General features: G+C 40.5%; 1 protein-coding gene across 2 annotated transcripts in view; it reads right to left on the bottom strand.

The window, feature by feature from the left end:
• FBLN5 (fibulin 5) overlaps window positions 1-18,323 on the bottom strand; it is a 48,606-nt gene that overhangs the window by 15,000 nt on the left and 15,283 nt on the right. For both annotated transcript variants that reach the window (XM_048307964.1, XM_048307965.1), the window contains exon 5: window positions 1,804-1,926. In XM_048307964.1, the coding sequence (XP_048163921.1) occupies window positions 1,804-1,926 (123 nt within the window). The remainder of the gene's footprint in view (window positions 1-1,803; window positions 1,927-18,323) is intronic.

Raw genomic sequence — 18,323 nt, 5'->3', positions numbered from 1 at the left:
ACTGACACAATGCATTATTTTAAATACATGCTTTGTCTTTTGCAGCGCTGTTATCTCAAGAGTGCTACATTTTGAGGATAAGGACTTCGACAGGGCTGCTTCTTGTGAGTGGGCTATGTGGATACTGCTGCACTGGCTCCTCTGTGTAAACTTTACGGGGATAATTCCAACAGATAGAAGTGTAGGTTTTTGTAACGGTGATTTACTAACAGTGCACCAAAAAATCTGTCTCTAAACCCAACTTGGGCCCCTGATTACAGTAAATATTCCTTTACTGCCTTATGGCAGCAAAAATCACTTCTCCAAAGCCAGTGTAAAGTATGGAAAACTGAGACTTCTTTGAAATTTAGGGAAAAATATAGCAACTCTAAACACAATTTGTTTTTCCTTTGCCTTGCAATAATCCACCCCATGATTACTTAAATAGAGCAATACTGGGATATTATTGCCTATTTTAAATAGCATAAGCAGGTACTCAAATCAATTCAGCAATGCAGCCATTTCAGTTCTCTGCTATAACCATCAAGCAGAAGAATATTTTAGATCTGTGTTCAAATCTTGAATGCTGCACACAACCCTTTCATTTGGCCTGTGACTGGGAGAAGTAAATGGGTAACAGAACAGGTGATGCAGAGCAGAATCTGCCTTCCTGCCCTTCCTCATCCCCACCCTACCACATATGCCTGTACATTCCCCAGCACAAGCTTTTTTTTTCCCAAGAGAAGTTGATTTTTCATAGATTAAGGAGCAGGAGCCTTGGAGACTTCTTATCCCAGGGAACTACGAGACAGTGACTCCCTGAAGTGGCTGTGGCTGCACGGACCCCAGCTTGGACAGGGCTCAGCCTGGTTCCTGCCAGGTGATTACACAGCAGCTGCTTGCAGTAGTGAGGAAAGCAGCCATGAGTGAGTCCTTCGTGGAATTGGTATTTGAGAGGAGAGGAGAAAGCTGGAAAGTAACTGGAGATGCTCCAGGGACGAATGGGCAGGGAAAGCCCATTCTCCTTCCAGTGGAGGTGTGACAGGATGGTCCAGCTCTGCAGAGCTGGCACCAAACAGCCTGCACTGCAGGGAAAAAACTAATAATGGGCAAACTTTTTCTTAAAAACAGTTGTATGCTGATTCCTAGGTCCTACCTGTGTACCTAAAATTAACATCTAGATCATCATCCCATGAGCATGTCAAGTGAGGGGAAAGGGCTGGAGGAGAGGAGTAATGAAAGGTTTTCCTGTGCTGTTTGTTGAGTGATGTTTTTTCAACAGGACTGAGCTAAAAGGATGAACAGGACATTGCTGCAAGGAAAATAATACAATTGAAATAAAACTGCTTGGAAGATACTGAAATGGCACCCAGTTCAGAGGTAATTTTTTTCTCATCCCCAAACAAAAGAATTGGTTGTCTCTAAGGATTTACTGTCTGTCCCATTTCTTGGTATCAAATACAGATCCCTTCAGGTCCACACTGTCACAGTAAGGAAAGGACAGGTCTGCTGGGGCAAAAATCCTTATGCATACACGCTGACAATTGACCTTATATGAAAGGGAATCTTTCAGACTGGGAATATGAAAAGGCCAGTTATTACACAATTATGATGCTAGTCATATGGAATTTACATCTACATTTCTGTTCCATGAGGGAGTCTCTCTGCCAAGCATCCCAATGGCACTTACAGAGACAAAAGACACTTTTCACAGAGCTGAAGGTTTAAATGTGTACTTGACAAAAGTGCTTAGTGACATTATTTCAGGGAGTCACAGGTACACATATACAGATACCCAGATACCATATCCCATGAGGATTTTACCTAAACACTGGCCTTCTAACAGCCAGTAGCCTTCAGTGCAGGAACAGGTATAGCCCCCCTCAGTATTTATGCAGATCTGGGTGGGGTTACACTGGTGAGAATCTGAAGCGCATTCATCCACATCTGCAACACAGAAATACAGAAGGAAAATGTTAGAAATAGCAACAACAAAAGATTTTTCATGCTGTACAGTGTGTACACCACCTCTGGGCAAGGAACTCAAGTTTGGAGGAGTAGAGAGAATGAGCATAACCTGAAGGAAAATTCACAATAATAAACATCTGAGAGCAGTGAGAACTGAGGGTGCACATCAAATCTCTCAGTTTTGCAGGTGACCCAGTGTTTCTCAGTGTTTTTCCTCAAGGAAAGTCTCTCATTATCTCAAAATTTTTGTTACTTCCACATTTGCTATGTCACTGAGCTGGGATTTCCATGCTACAGGGCAGTGTTCAGCCCTAGGGAGAGGCTGTGCAACCCCACTGAAGACTAAGAGATGAAGGGGAGTTCGAGAGGTGTACAAACACAATTCAGATACATAAAAAAAATTACTTCCTACCCCCACCAATGCAGACCATCTCACCATAATTTTTCAGACACGAAGTCAACTTTTACCTGACCAAAAAATGTATACTACCCTGGAATCAATTTCCTGACAATAATACTATTTTCTTTTAATTTCCACCCCCCAACCCCCCCCCCAATCTTTATTGGTTTTAATGTATTTGGGTTTTTATTACAAACCCTTAGGGTGTTTTTGTTGTGAGTTTTTTGGTTTTTTGGGGGGTTTTTTGTTTGGTTTTTTTTTTTTACAAAGGAGGTGAATAGCATTCCTACTTTTACATAAGCCAGGGCCCTGGAACCTAACTGATTAAAAATGCCTTTCAGAGTCAGAAGTTCAATTTGAATCACGCCTTGCTCAATATCTTTCCTGATGATTCAGGCATCAGGTTTGCCTCTACATGTCAGAAATGGAAATACCAAAAGATAAAGTGTCATTTTTTCAGCCAAACCAGATTTCTATGTTTTATTTGTTGATACCTAAACTATTTTTTATTCCAGCATACTATGCACTGGCCTTTGCTGAAGCACTGTGTCATCTAAGCAATGCTACTCCCTTGATCCTCCCCTGATTCTTATTAATCCAGACTTCGTTAGGTCACGACTGAAAGTATCTTGCTGATGCCCTGGGCTGGAGCAGGCAGCAGAGGGCAGGAATTACATCTTTGTATCTGTCCCCAAGGCAGCAAGCATAGCCAGTCAGCTGTACAATCCTAGCAGTCATGAATTAACTGATCCAGTCTACCACAGCAGCATATCTAACATGTTCAGATATATAAATAAATACATGTATATTATACATATGGAGGGAGTCTAGAGTTCTTATCTTGCCAACATCTGTACTGGAGCAATTTATGGTGAGTCAAAGCTGGTAAGATAACAAGAGGGTCACAATTAGAGGTAATTAACTCTGCCAGAAATTGGTTCTCATGTATTTATTGGCCAGATGAAGGCTGGCAAAATGGTGGGGGAAGTGGGAAAGGGGTAAGATAACAAGTCTAGACTATATAGGTCCATAAATATGTTGTTCAGTTCAGCTATTGCTTCTACGATTGGGCTAAAAAATCTGGATCCTCCCTTCATAGCATATCACACATAATTGGTAGTATCTGAACAGAGATTTTATCTAACCATAAATTTAATAACAATGACATTAATGTTTTCTAAATGAAAAAGCTTTCTATTTATCATGCTTGCTTATTGTTTTAGGAATGGTACCTTGGGATCTGGCCAATTCTGCTTTTTCTAGTCTGCACTAAGCTTAGAAAAGAGATTTTCATTTTCCACGTTCCCTGCTTCCAGTAATATTAATAGGTGAAGCGAAGTGAAAACAAAATGAGGGTCATGATCTCACCACATATGGTAGCAAGGCTGTTTGAAGACTACAGATCCTCCACTCTTTGTGGTGCATTTTTCTTGCAGGGGTATGATGTGTCTCACTTAAAGCAACAGGTGGCTATGGGATTGGTTTTGTTCCCAAGTCATCTTTGTAGCAGTTGCATGAGCTCCACTCCAGAGAAGTAAGATGTTGAACCTCTTCCATTTGCTATATACCAAGCAGATTTATTTGCTTACTCCCAGTCTTCTTTACCTTTTGTGGTGGTATTGGAAGCATATTTCCATTTGAATGCAACATTTTTACAATGGAGGCCTCCTGTGGAATTTCTGCCAGAAAACCTGATCAGCCTGAAGTTGTCTCCGCAGGACACCTTGAGTCCTCACATTTTGCACTGAACAGTACCTTGGTGACTTCACTAAAGAAGTTTTATGCAACCAACAGGTATAAACAGCTTTACTGGTAGCAGCAAATCTTTTTGCTTGGGCCTGAGGGTGCACACCCAGTTCTGTATTCCATGTCTGGCATTCTCTAAGATTGCCCCTTACCATGAGGTGCCATTACACTCTGACCCAGCCAATACAATCAAATAAATTATTTTTGGGAAGCAGCCTTCATAGTTGAAACAGGTAGTATAATCCCAGCCTGTCTGCCCCATTATATTATATTACATTATATATTATATTACATTATATGGGCTCACTAAGTGACAACAGATATTTGTGCACTGAAAAAACTATTGGTGCAACAAGTGGCCAGCCATTAGGTGTCTTCTTGAAGGATATCAGACCTGGGAGACAGAGGGTGCCTTGCCCAGCCCATTTACACAGTGCAGCATACAGTGAGAACAGGTGTGGTTGCTAAAGTCAAAACTAGACATTTGGCAGGGAAATGAAAAAAACCCCAAAACAATTTCAGATTATTTCCACTGGGGAGAAAACTAGCCATAGAACTTCAAGAGATTGCCTGTAATGGATAGGCACAGGAGCTATATCAAAACACTTCCAGGACACTTTTGTTTGAATGGAAAATTGCAAGAGGTTGCAAGCAGAACATGACAATCCATCAATAAGGTGTGAATAATTTATTTTCTGGTTGCACATCTTATTTCTGTCCCATTCGAGCACAAATCTTAGGTGTCTTCATGCTCTGGGACTTCAAAGCCCATTTGTACTACTTCTGCCTCTGTGATGGGTCATACACAATACTAGAGCAAAAGTGTGATGCTAATTGTACATGGTAATAGGTTTTCAATAGCTTTGTAGGTTCAAAGCAGATACGACAAATTCAGAGAATAAAAAACTGTAATGCCTACTCAATGCAAAGATAGCAGATGTGGCTAAGAAGTCCCTGAGGTACATTTTTCTGAAGCCTGAAAGAGTGTGTCCGACCCAGCGTAACTGGTGTCACAGTCTTCACCATGGACAGAAATACTGCAGTGAGTTGTCATCTGAGCCCCAAAGTAACGTCTAATCAGCTGGAGAGCAGAAGAGTTATTAAAGGGGAGCATGCTAGTAAGAAATCCTAGAAACTCTACTGTCCAAGATGTTAATAATTTGTGATAGTCGATGATCTCAGCATCAGTGCCACGAAATCATCAGATGCTGTCACCCATCACTGATAATTCAAGGATGGTTTTCATTATACTTGAACCTACTTTTAGTACCTTTCATCACCAAGATCCCTAGAAAATATTGCCTACATCCAAACAAGTCTAGTCTTTAATAACAGCTACTGTTACTGGATGCCTCATGTGATTTTGGCTCGATGACTCAGAATGTGGCAACAAAGAAGAATTGCTGTGAGGTGGACTAGGAAGGAAATACAAATTAGATCTGTCCTCAGTGAAGACAGACTAAAGTATGTGGTGGTTACTGTGCAGGTCAAGGAGCCAGCACAGATCTCTGCCATAGTCCAGCCTCCCTCACTGTCTAACATCTAAAACTCTTCAGAACAGGGTTTAGGTACAAAACCTGTTCACAGTGAGTCCATTTTTATTTAATGCCTTCCAATCCTAATACAAATCAAACTGGACTACAAAACCCTGCAATATCCCACTTGGTGATAAATACCAGTGCACCTGGATTTTAATGAGGAAATTCAAGATTAAGGAATTAAAGGACAAGCCTATGACCACTTAACAAAACAAAACCAAGAGCAGGTCACAGACCTTTCTGTCTTGTAGTCTTTCATGTACAACCTGCCCCACTTTTTCAGAAATTTTGTGCAGACTCAACATTGGCTAGTGAGATCTAAAATAAAAGATTAACCATCTTCTGAAAGCATTATGTTCTACTAGAGGGCCTTGGAAGCATCAGAGGCTCTTTCAGCTAAATTCTATGGTACTCAGAATGTTGCTGCTCTACCCTAACGGTGCATGGAACCTCAGAGATTCCAGTAGTTACTGAAGCAGAAAGAGAACTATTGATGTAGTCAGTAGCAAATTAAGAGTCATTTGGCTTTCACACCTCTTCTTACCCTTACAGACAGGACCGCAAGTGTTGCTGTGAAATTACATATGAAAAAAATGAAGATGTTAAAGGTTGTCATACCTAAAAATTTTGAACAAATTCACATTTTCTCAAATTACTACTGACTCTGTGTGACTCCTTTGAGGGACCAGTTGTTCAGCACTTTATAAGCACACTAGAGAACCAAGGCAGGGTAGGATGGATCACTGTTCAAAACTTCTCTTGCCAAGGAGTGCTTGGCCAGAGCTGGCTCTAGTTGTTTCAGCTCTTGATTATCCCGCTGTACGCTATTAAATTAGTGGTCATGTACATTCTCTCACCCGTCCTTCCAGTTGTTGTATTCGCTTCTCTTATCCATCTTTCCAGTTGCTGTGTCTACATTACTGCTCCCACAGCTAGTTCCAAAGGCAGAAGTTAGGGCAGGAGTCCAGACAAATTAAAATCTGACTTGAAGTGGGAACGATTCACTGTGTTACTTCCCAGATGAATACCGAGAGCAACAACATGGCCCATCCAGACCACTGCTCTCTGCCTCCTAAGAAATACCACTTACAATGAACAGAGCCTCATGGCTCCAAGCCATAAGTTTTAAAGATCTCTGGGTTACTGACAGCATGGGAGAATAGGTAGATGGCATCTCCATATCTGTTTGTAAGGAAATGTGCTGCAAGAGCCTAAGCCTGAATACTTCAAAATTAACCACATCCTCTCTCGTAGATCACCGTGTTTGCCTTAAAAAAATTATGGCTGTGGTGGGTTGGTTTAGCAACTCTGGGGTGTGATGTTGTCTTTACTCAACATTTAAACAAGAGGTGAGGTGGCTGGGGCAATGGAATTTCATTTGGGGATTGCAAGGGTGGAGAAAGTTGGGTTTTTTTGTATTTCTGGCTGACTGCCTTTTGTAGGATGTGATGTGCTGATGCTTTGTTTTTATTGGTACAGATTGTATTTTTAATTGATGGCAGGATGCCTGGTGACTGGATAGATATCATTTACAATGTCAAAATAAATAAATGAACTAATTGTGTTTAGCATGCAAATTACTGGCTTTGTGTTTTATTATCTGTAAAAGCTAGTATTAATGGACATTAGTGGATTCCTTAGAATTTAGCCACATCATAGAACAATGAATGAAATTTTTAATTCACTGCTCATAAATTAAAGAAAAAAAAAATTTAAAAGCCATGCATACACAAAAGTGGGTCAGGATATTAATATAGTCAGAAAGGAAAGCTAGATGTGAAACTGCAGCAGAACACCACATCTCACTGGGGAGGCTAATTCTTATCAGGAGATCTTTTTTTGTACTGACTCACGTCCACCAAGAATGCAGGACTGAGACCACTCTTATTTGTATCAATAATACTGTGAGAAATCACAGCATAAAAAGAAAACCAACACTCTAATCCATTGAATTAAGACCAGACATATTCAGTACTTCTCAAACCAAAGAGGCTAAAACTAGGAGTTCAAAAATATCAAGAGAGAATCATAAATGTGGAATTCTGAGGATCTGGTTTTGGCCCACTGTTTTCCACATTTGTGATAAAATCCACAGGATCACAAGCTGGTGGAGTTAAGAACTAAAATGTCAAATGAAGTCTTATATGAAAATATTTTGCTAGGTATGGTGGGCACATTTGAAAGTGCTTTTCAAGACAGACAAATGCAAGGTCATATATCAAGAGTAAAAAATGTAGGTCAAAAAAATAACTCTGGGGTTGTTACAGATAATCACTTGAAAATGAACTTTTCTTGTCATCATGTTGCTGAAAAGACAACCATAAATGTGAGAACACTGAGTAGACACAGGAAATTGTTCTTACCACTGTATATTGCATCAATGCGATAATTACTGAAATACATTTCTAGTGTCAACCTTCAAAAACTGATATTGCAAAGAGATACCAAGAGATTCCAAAGAGTTATTCCAAGCCATGAAAATTTATCTTTGAGCAAGATAATACTCCATTTATTAATCTGTTTCAGATAAGGTTCAAGGTATATTTGCCTGTGATTTGTAAACCTCTTCATGGAAACTGTGTTCTTATCTAGAGATGGTCACTAAAACTAAAGAAATGAAATTCAGTGTCTAGAAGACAAATTCAAAATAAAAATAAGACACACACTTTAGTAGTGCTACTGATTAAGCATCTGAAAACTGATTTTTAGTGAGAGAAATTGTACCCCTAATGTTTGTAGTAACTTCTGAAATATGTGGAAAACACAGAAAACGATAATAACATTTCCCTGCTAGAAGATGTTAAGTCATCAGCCTAAATATGTTGAGCATGCCAACCACCTTCCTTTCAGTACACACAGAGTGATTGCTACTTTATGGAGGATGAATCAAGTAAAAGAGGAAGAATCCAAGTTATTACCACAGACAATTTGTTGAATCAAAGAGCCTCAAGAGGACTAAACTGTAGGTTAGAGGATGTGGTCATGCAAGAAGTAGTAGATTTTTCTAAGTAACTTTGTGAGGTGGATAGCCAGGGGAAGAAGCCAGCAGGCAACAGGAGATGGAGCAGAGGTGTTTAGGATCTGGAATCACCTGCCTTCTGGAAGGTGTGGTTCAAAAACTGTAAGCAAAGACACTGCCTTTCTTCTCCTCAGAAAAAAAAGGATTGTGCATAAACAGGACTTTGTTCATTAAAGAATACAGGCAGAAACCAAGTCCTTAACATCACCTCATCAGTTCAGAGACTTTTCTGAGCCCTTCAGTCAGGAAAAGATTTTCTTGACAAAAAGCTACTTTTAAAGGAAAAAAAAGTCTTGGTCCTTATGAGCATGTGGTTACATACCAAATGACAGAGTAAATGCATAGAGTGGAAAGTTTACCAAAGACGTTCCATCCCAAAATGATTTGCACCTGCCACAACAGGAACAGGGGCACTATTGTCCTTGTTCAGTCCAGCCACTGGTGTTGAAAGTGGTGGGATGTGTGACTGTGCTTATCCCTCCACAGGCATGGTCTGTGCTCAGGGCACTGTGACCGTTCCACTCCCTCCATGGCAGATTTCCTGGCTGGCTGACAACAGAATAACAGCATTAGTAGAGAGCTGTCATGGAAGGATGTGGGCTTATCATCTCTGAGCTAGAACCATGCTCTTGGAGACTTTGACAATTAGAAGTGAAACTTTGCTTGGACTCTGTGATGAAGGGGGAAGCCAATGTGGACAGCAGATTTCCAAGACAATATGCTTTTGGCAATGTGTGCTGTTTCACAGATGGACTGTTACATTTTGTTCTCTTTAGAACATATTTAGCATGCATGACTTCCTTTCTTAAGTAATGAATGCTGATAATCATGCTACAAATTTCTGTGGGTCACAGTAGTAGCTATGGCTGTGTTTCCTTCTTTTGATCAGCCATTGACAAAAGTAGGTATTTTTTGCCATCGTGATTATTTGAGAGCCAGTAGCACCATGGGGTTCAACACAGTAATACTGAAGATTAATTTGACAGTTGTGAGAGCACAGGTCGTGCAGATTGGAAAATGTTTGCCATGGAAAATCTTCTTCCCTCTTTTACAAGGAGATGTGTGTGATTTTGGGGCCCTACATCTTTATTTTATTCTGTCTGTGTTTTAGTCCCACTGTTTTACTGTCACAACCCCAGGAGCTAATCCTGCTCTTAAGATGCAACATTCTGGAAGAGAGGCTCAAAGCTGACAGCTTGTTCCAGAATCTCTGTCTGCTCAAACACTAAAGCTCGTTCAGTCATTTATAACCCTCAGGGCTCCATTTTAAAATAATACAAAGATTGGATGTCTGTTTTTTATAGGCATAATTGCAGGCCAGGACTAAACATCCGAGCTCAGTAACATGGGTATCAGTTCCAAGATTACTTGGAACAGAGCACTTTCCCCAAACTTCTCCCCCACTCCTTATTTGGACACTGAAAAGTAATTTCTTCAGTAGTAGATTTTTACTCAGTGAAATCACATGTTTTCTCAAAACTTTTTTTTTCTCAATATAATTACATTTGATAAGAAAAGGGAAGAAATAACAATGCCACATTCCTAAAGTGCAGACTGAAGCCAAATTCAAACTGCTGCTGTGTGGGGTCAGTGTTTTTTCCAAGGACAACTGACCCTGCTGAGCTTGGACACCGTCCAAGATCAACTCCCTAAACACCTGTTTAATTGCATATTTCACTCTCTGAGGACTGGCCATTGATTGCTGAATTAATTCTCTATCTGCATCCCATATGCATTAGGTTACTGATTGATGGCTAACCAAGGATTAAAGTGGTTTTTTTCACACAAAGGGTCAGTCTGGAAATGGACACTAAATAAGTGTGAGGCATGAATCTGTAATTCTGCTCCCTCTGCCTGGTATGAAAATTGCTCAACATGTGTCACAGGTTCTATGTCTCCTGCCAGCTATCTGAGCCTTTCCTTAGCAAGCACAGTTTTCACATTACTCAAAGATGATAAACAACAGCTAAACTGTGAAGGACTTTGCTCTTTGAGTGCAGCTCTAGTGCTGCTTTTGTGGCTGAGATTTACAGGACAGCCTTGTAGAGAAGTGCACAGCAAGAGGACTAAAGGGCCAGCAGCCTCTCCCCTCTCTGCTCAGAACAGACCTGTGTGTGGTTCACACACTTGGCATCACCTGCAGACCACAGATCCTCACTCCCACACATTCACAGGGTTCCCTGTTGGTACAAGATCCCAGCCACTTGTGTGGACTGTTCCTGGTGTCCCATGAGAGCTTTTGCACAAATGCACATTAGTCAGTATGCTAACTCTGAGATCAAAAATAAGACACCCTACTAATTTCAACTAAGAGCTTTGCTTAAACATAGAAACTCCATGGACTGGAACATAACTGTATTCTCTGGATTCATGATTTCCTGCTGCAGGTTCTGCACATCTTATGAAGTGCATGATCAGTGCATGTGATTTGGGAATCTCAGCTATTTCCCTGCTGCACTTATTCTATTTCAAGTAGCTGCAGTATAGCAGAACGGGAGTGACCCAAGTACCCTGCTGAAGTGAGGTAGATGTGTTACTATTCCACTGATGACACTGAACCTGCTGAATTAGGAGATACAAAGAAATTTTTGCTCAACATGGTTTTATCTTCATCATCAGGAAGCATATTTTTCAGCTGAATAAATGAAGTGTTATTGTGGTTTCTCAAAATTATCTATTTTATATGACCACATGCTACACTGTGATCTGCTGGTAGGGTGGTAAGAGGAGCCAGTGAGCTTTTATTGAGAATACTCCCAGCTGATGGGAGGTTATCTAAGTAGCACTTTCTATTGTAATGGAAACAAAAAATATGCAGTCAGAGCCAGGAAATGCACACTCAGAAATAAGAAAAAAGATCCTTACAATCATCCCTTTGCTGCATGATATGAAATAGTCTCATGCAAGAATCTGTAGAGAAGGCTTATAAAATTTTACAGAAGAGGAGTAGAAGCATTAACAGTGATGAACAGAATTTTCTATGGCTGAATTGTATTTTTCTACAAATCTATGGGTTAGTTAAAAAAGACCCTGAAAGAAAGAATATATCAAAAATATAGGCATTTAAAGCATTATTTATAAAGCTTTTGAACATGTCAGTGAAATGCTATTGGCTTCTCCTCCAACAAATTTTTTCAAAGACTTTTCTGTTAGGGTACAGAACATGAGAGAACTAAAAGCAGAGAGCTGCTATTCCCACTTTTGTTCCCTGGGGAGCTTTGAGAAATCTCAAGCACAAATAGTCCAGCCAGCTGGTTTAGCCAATTGGTGGTCAGTTTACATTTCCTCTAATAAGTGAACTTCTTGACCGTACATTTTAACTGAGTCATTAAGAGCTCCTTTTCCAAGTGTTTTGGCAGGCTAGAGAGGTCTGGGACTGTGAATAAACCACAATAACTAGTAAAGAAGAGAACAGTCCGACTTTTAATACGGCAGAAGAAATTGATCCAAATGGATCCAGAAATTAAAGCCACAGTGAAAACAAAGGGATACAAATATCCACCTGCAGGTTATAACAGAAACTTTTATTGGAAGGGCTGCTTCTTCCATTAAAATGCAGCCACTTTGGATACGCAGCATCAAGCATGTTGTGCAAACAACTGAAAATACAAGAGAGATTCTAGGTGAGCAATATGTACATACCCATAGAGATAATTCAGTATGAATGCTGTAGTCACTCTCACAGGATAACTTGAAATCTTCAATATACATGAAAAAAAGACAACAAGAGATCTCTATCATGGGAAACTGGAATAGCAATATGAGATTTGTCACTAACTGATCTCTCACAAAAGCTTCAGCAATAATCACCAGCATCTCATTCAGTAAAGGACCAGATTCAAAGAATCTAAAGTATCCAAAGAAGCTTGGCTTGAGCATACAAGGAGGCACCAGCTGGAGGTGGCATGGCTGTAGATTGCCTCATGTCACTTGAAACTGCGTGAGTCAAACACACATACAATGGGCACTTTGACTTTCTCCAGGAGGCTAACACGTAAATCCCTCAACCTAGCATTAAAACCAGGGAAAAGAGCCTGGCTTGCAGAATGTGTGTCTGGAAGCTCACATAGTGAAGTAGAAACGATTATCAAATGTAGGATTTTTAATCAGTTTTTCAGTGAAACGAATCTTCTGTTTCATGGAGAGAAAATTCAGTCAAGACATCCAGATCAATACTTCTGTTTTATGCCAGGATCAATACAGAGGAAGAAGATCTGCCCTTATCTCAATTGATTTATTGATTTACAGGTGGGGGCCAGGACTCCTGCAAATGTTATGTAACTTTTATTAGAAATTTTCTTTAATGCAGTTTCAGCCTCACATCTTGTCCTGCCTGGGAGTTTTGCAACCATCTAGAACCTGTCATGGTCCTGCTCAAAACTGGAAGTTCTTGGGGCTAAACAAAACATAACTTTCTGCCTCTATAGGCTCAGCGTATCTCCTTTGAGATCTTGCTATATCAGAATGTCACAAATCTGGAAATCTCCTGTGTTCATTTAGGCCCTACAGGTAACTGAATGGGGTTAGGGAGAGAAAGAGGGAAAAGCCCTTTGAGTTGAAACACCTCTTTTTTCAGGGAGCCATGAACTGAGAGTAAGGAGAGCAGGAAAAACTGCCAGTAGACATCCACATCACACACTAATTGGAACAAAGTAAACCTCCCATAACCACGCAGTTTTCATTTATCCAGGATAGTTTGCAACCCACTTGGCTGGCGGCAATTTTTGGAACATTGCAAGAAAATGTGGTTCAAGCATTATAAAGCAGTGAATGCCAGATCTGAGTTAAAGCCAGTTATTTGAGCAGGGGTTATAGGCATTTTCCTATGATCACCACCACTGAAATAAATAAATAGATGGCTTGCTATGTATACACTCAGAGGGGAATGTTGCCCAACATTCATAGCTCTTTGCTATTAACAATAATGAGGACACAGCTGTCTGAGCCTGGAAGCCAGTATTTGCAGAGATTTTTCTTCTCCACTGGCTTTCTTCCACTACCCATTCTTTGCTTATAAAAGAGCCCAAAAGGTCCTAACATTTATACAAGAATTACCTTGGCTTTGTGGCACTTTTGAGATTGTTATAAAGCATGCTGACACATGGACGGATTTGAAACTTCGATGAAATATGAAAAACAATTTTCTCGCCTGATAAGGTCCCCAATGCCCTTAGTGCCAAGCATAACAATCTCTTTAGTCAATCATGACAGCTCCTGGAGCAGTTGGCAAGAGTTGCAGCCATGGGCAAAGATCTGAAGGTTCCCTTCTTATAAAGGCCTTCTAATTCTCACTGCCTGCAGACCCTGGGGTTGTGATGTGAGTTTTGAGTCACATGTAACTGGTAACAGAGCCTCCAAAGCAAATATAAAAGCACCCCACTCCATTCAAAGATCTTACAGCACTTTAAAATCAGTGCTAAAACTCATAGTCTATGTGAAAAAGAGAATATCTCATTTCATGGGGGCCTTCAATATATCAAAGGCTAGAGCAGTATCAGACACAGGCTACTGCACTTCAGGCACTGCAGTTTCAGAACCATTGCACAAGGCATGTTAAAGTTGACTTCTGTAAGTCATCTGGTCCCAGCCTCCACTCAAAGCAGGGACAATTCAGTCCGGCTGCTCAGGGCCTTTTCCAGTTGAGGTTTGAATTTCTCCAAGGGTACAACCTTTAGCAACAAAGTTTTTGAACCTCTGTTCCAGTGTTTGACCACCTTCACTGTGATAACATTTCTCCTTATAACTAATAAGAATTTCCCATGTTGCAACTTTTACCTGTTCCTGTCCACATGCATTTTGAGATGGATCTGGCTTCATCTGCTCTACACACTCACATTAGACAGTGGAAGGCAGCAAGCAGTACAGTTTCCTCATAAACCTCATGTTCTTAAGGCAGGGTAAATCCACTTCTCTCAACCTCTCCTTGTATGACATGTGCTGCCACCCTCTAACCACCACAGCAGTCCTTTGCTGCATATCCTTCAGTGTGCCCAGGTCTTTTTTATGCCAGGAAACCAGAAGGACTGGGAGAATTGGGTGCCTGTGAAGGCAACAGAAATTGACTGCACTTTGAATTCTCCCTTGGAGGTATTTAAGAGAAAGTACTTAAAATGTGAATCTCTGCTTACTTTAGTAGCAACTGTTGAGGTGGGTGAACTATTTCACTGGATGCTGTACAAACCCAGAACCAGATTGCACTACTCACACCTACACTCACATTTTTGTCCCCAGATCGTTAAGGTAAGCCTACCTTTCTTATACCAGAACTCAGAAATTCCTGACTAGCGCTACAAGCTGAAAACCCGGCTGGCCATAGGACCAGTGTCACAGGCAGTCCCACCAGCTCTCACATTATCCATGAAAGCTCAGAAAGACACATTGTCACACTGAGCATTCCCAAGCCAAATGGTTCATTTCCAAGTAGCCTGGCCTGAAAAAAACCCCACGTTCTCTTTAGGTAATCAAAAAAAGAAAAGTAAATAAATAAACAGAAGAGACAATGTTCCCAACCAGCAGGAACATTTAATCTCTGTGATTATTCCTGGAGCAAACTCCTGCTTTTGCTCTCTAGAAGGCACATCCCAGTGAATTTTCCATCATGTGGGCCTGCTGTAGTGGAAAGTTAATTTACTTTTTTTTCTTTATCATAGTACTTTCTTTTATTAGCCCCTTATTGCCACAAGGTCTCGGGTCATACTGAGTCACCCAAGGGACCATTTTAGAAGGCACAGTCTCCAGGACAGGAGCAGGCCTAGAAAATTCTTAGCATGATTAGCATTCTACAATTCACAGTCTTTCTAATCATCTCCAATCAGATACTGCAGACAGTGCTTAGTTCAGCATTTCACGTCCCTCCCTGGTCAAAGGGAATGAACCATGGACGGATCACGTATTTCTGAAATAGTTTCATGTCCCAAGCTTCTACATGTCAGCTTGAGGTTTTTGTAGAGCAGCATGTGATGGTATTTTGTATCTTTAGATGATATATGTCACTTACCAGCTCCAGAATGCATGTGACCAGCTGGGCCATTAATGGATATACTGCAAATTGTCAGCTGCTCATTACCTTTAGAGGTATTCTCTAGTCTGTGTAGGACACACCTGTGCCATAGTTCTCTGGACTTAAATCTGTATTTGGGCTTACTGCCTGAGGAACATGGAGATAAACTTTTTACTTCTTTCAATTAAATTCATGGGCAATGTTTGAAGTCTTATGTATAGCCCTGTAAAGTTCTCTTATACCACTTTCATCTAGGACTAGTTAAACCTCTTGAAAATGTTAATGAGAACAAATTTTGTCCCAAAATGCAATGTACCACCTGAAAAACATAATACAGGTTTTACAGAACTGTATCTTCAAACAGCACTGATTTAGTGGGGGAGAGCACCTCCTTTCTAAAGCTGGCATGCTACAGTCTTTTGGGATGAGTGCATGAAATCAACTGATAGTTGTAAATGCACAGTTCTGGGCTACTCCATCGCAAAGTCAGTGTGCTTTTAATTAAAATAATTTCAATCTGCTTCTGAAATAAAGCTCCAGATGCAGTGCTTAGTGATTTTCTGGCAATGAGTGTTGTATATATTGCTGCAGTCTACCTCTGGAGAACATGAGCATGGTCCAAGGCTGGTCCAGCCTGTGCCGGGTTTGGGATTCCCCACAGGGTTTGCAATAGCAGGAAATTAGCAGCATGCTATAGCTTTCAGATCACATCTCCTCTCCCTGGCCTGGTTCCTGCTCCAGGATTAAGGAGTGGCAGTCTGGCAAACGGACTCTGCACTGCTCCAAGATTCCTCCTTCGGAAAGGGGATGTCAGGCTACCCGTTTAAGCTATCTCAGCTTTGTGTTGCTCAGCCACAGTGACAATAAATGTTATTTAAAGGGTGGAGGCTCTTACCCATGCTATGAACTTTTCTCTGCAGTGTTAGATAAAGCATGCTGTTTTATTTTGTGCCTCTGTGCACACTGGAAGCTGGAAATATATCAAAGGACTCAAAAGTACAGCAACTTACACCTGACAACATCTATCCCACCCCCAACTTGTGTGAGACTCTTTCTTGCTAAAAATTGTTCCAGGCAGCTTTTAAATGATTCTACTGTTACATTTTGTACTATTCCTCCACTACAACATACCTAGTGTGTTCTTGTATAACCTGATACACTGCAGTGCCATAAAGGGCTTTACTATGTTCAGTCTAAAAGTAATTTTCCTTCCTTTCAGCAAATTATACCCTATTCAGCAATAATCATTCTTTTGTACCACCCACCATACAAACTTCTGCTTCTCTGTTATTTACAGTTCCAATTACTGTCATCTTACCCTAGGTTTTAAAATACACTTCACTCTTTTAATCAAAGTCAGCCTCAATAATGCCCCCAACTTGCTGCTGCTCTATACTGAGATTTCCATAAACTTATCTACATTTATCTGGTAGTAAAGTACTTACACTTAATGTCAGTAGGTTGGAGCCATTCTCAACAGAACATGCTGAAGTACTATTTGCTCTCTGTTCTGGAATGAGACGTCTTAGTAACACTGCCAGAAACTGCCTAAAGCTACATGGCTTTTGACATCACTGCCTTCTATTGATCATCTTCCACCAGATGACCATGTATTAGGTTATCTTTTCACCTACTGCTGGGTTCCAGTCCCTTAATTTCCTGACCACAATTGTAGCTTTCCTAGACTTCTGTATTACTGTTTATACAATCTTCCCCTTCAGTGTTACCTGCAGATATGTTTGTCGTACCACAAAAAAAAAAAAAAAAAAAAAAAGAAAAGAAAATTAGAAAATAAAAACAAGCTCAAAATATTATAACGAAGCAGACATTAAAATTATTTTGTGGAAAAAACAAAAGGAAACCCAAACCAAACAACACAGTCTCAAACCAAGCAGTAGATTGTGGATTCTTTCAGACCCTGCAAATTTATGGTGCATTCCTCTCCCTCTCCTCCTAGGCTCTCCCTGTTTAGCTGAAGCACTTCTTTTATTTTCAGTATCTGAATGCTTCATGAATACAAACAGATTTATTCTCCCTGTAGTGGCCTGTTACTGATGTAGAGCTAATCCACAGAAAAAACAAGAAAATTTTCCAGACGGACTTATGAGTTTGTATGTTCAAACTTGCAGATGCTCAAGAGCACCTGCAACCATGAGTTACAGTTCAAAGAAGAGAAGGTTTCGCTGGTGTTAAAACTGAAGATGGATTTCAGCACATCTTGTCATCCCCAATGGGCAGCACGTCCCAGCTAAGAAGCAGAATGCTGAAACAACTGCCCTGAAAAGGCCTGGTTGTAACTCACATTTATCTTCTAGTAGCTTTATTTTCTCTGAAAAATTCTCTAATGTCACTGAAGTAGTAAAATGGGAAGGCAGGGAACTGGCAGATGAAGGGGTCAGAGCATGTTAAACTCCACACAACATCAGGTGGCTCTTCTATTTCTGTGTGGCAGGTCTGTCATGGGTCTGGTGTTTTAGGGACAAGACAAAGGAGCATTGCCAGCATGTTATCACTGCCTATAGAGTCTGGCAAAACATATGGTCCATTTGGCTGATTTATACTGGCAAAGAAGAGAATTCATATTTTCTATATATTTTGGCTTAACATCTATATTGTGACATGTAACCATGGCCAATTTAAGGCTGGAACCCAATGAAAAGAAACAAGACTGAC

Source organism: Corvus hawaiiensis, chromosome 6 (assembly GCF_020740725.1).
Source record: "Corvus hawaiiensis isolate bCorHaw1 chromosome 6, bCorHaw1.pri.cur, whole genome shotgun sequence".
Taxonomy (NCBI): domain Eukaryota; kingdom Metazoa; phylum Chordata; class Aves; order Passeriformes; family Corvidae; genus Corvus; species Corvus hawaiiensis.
Note: the sequence above shows the minus strand (reverse complement) of the source record. Positions and strands in the feature narration are given on the sequence as shown.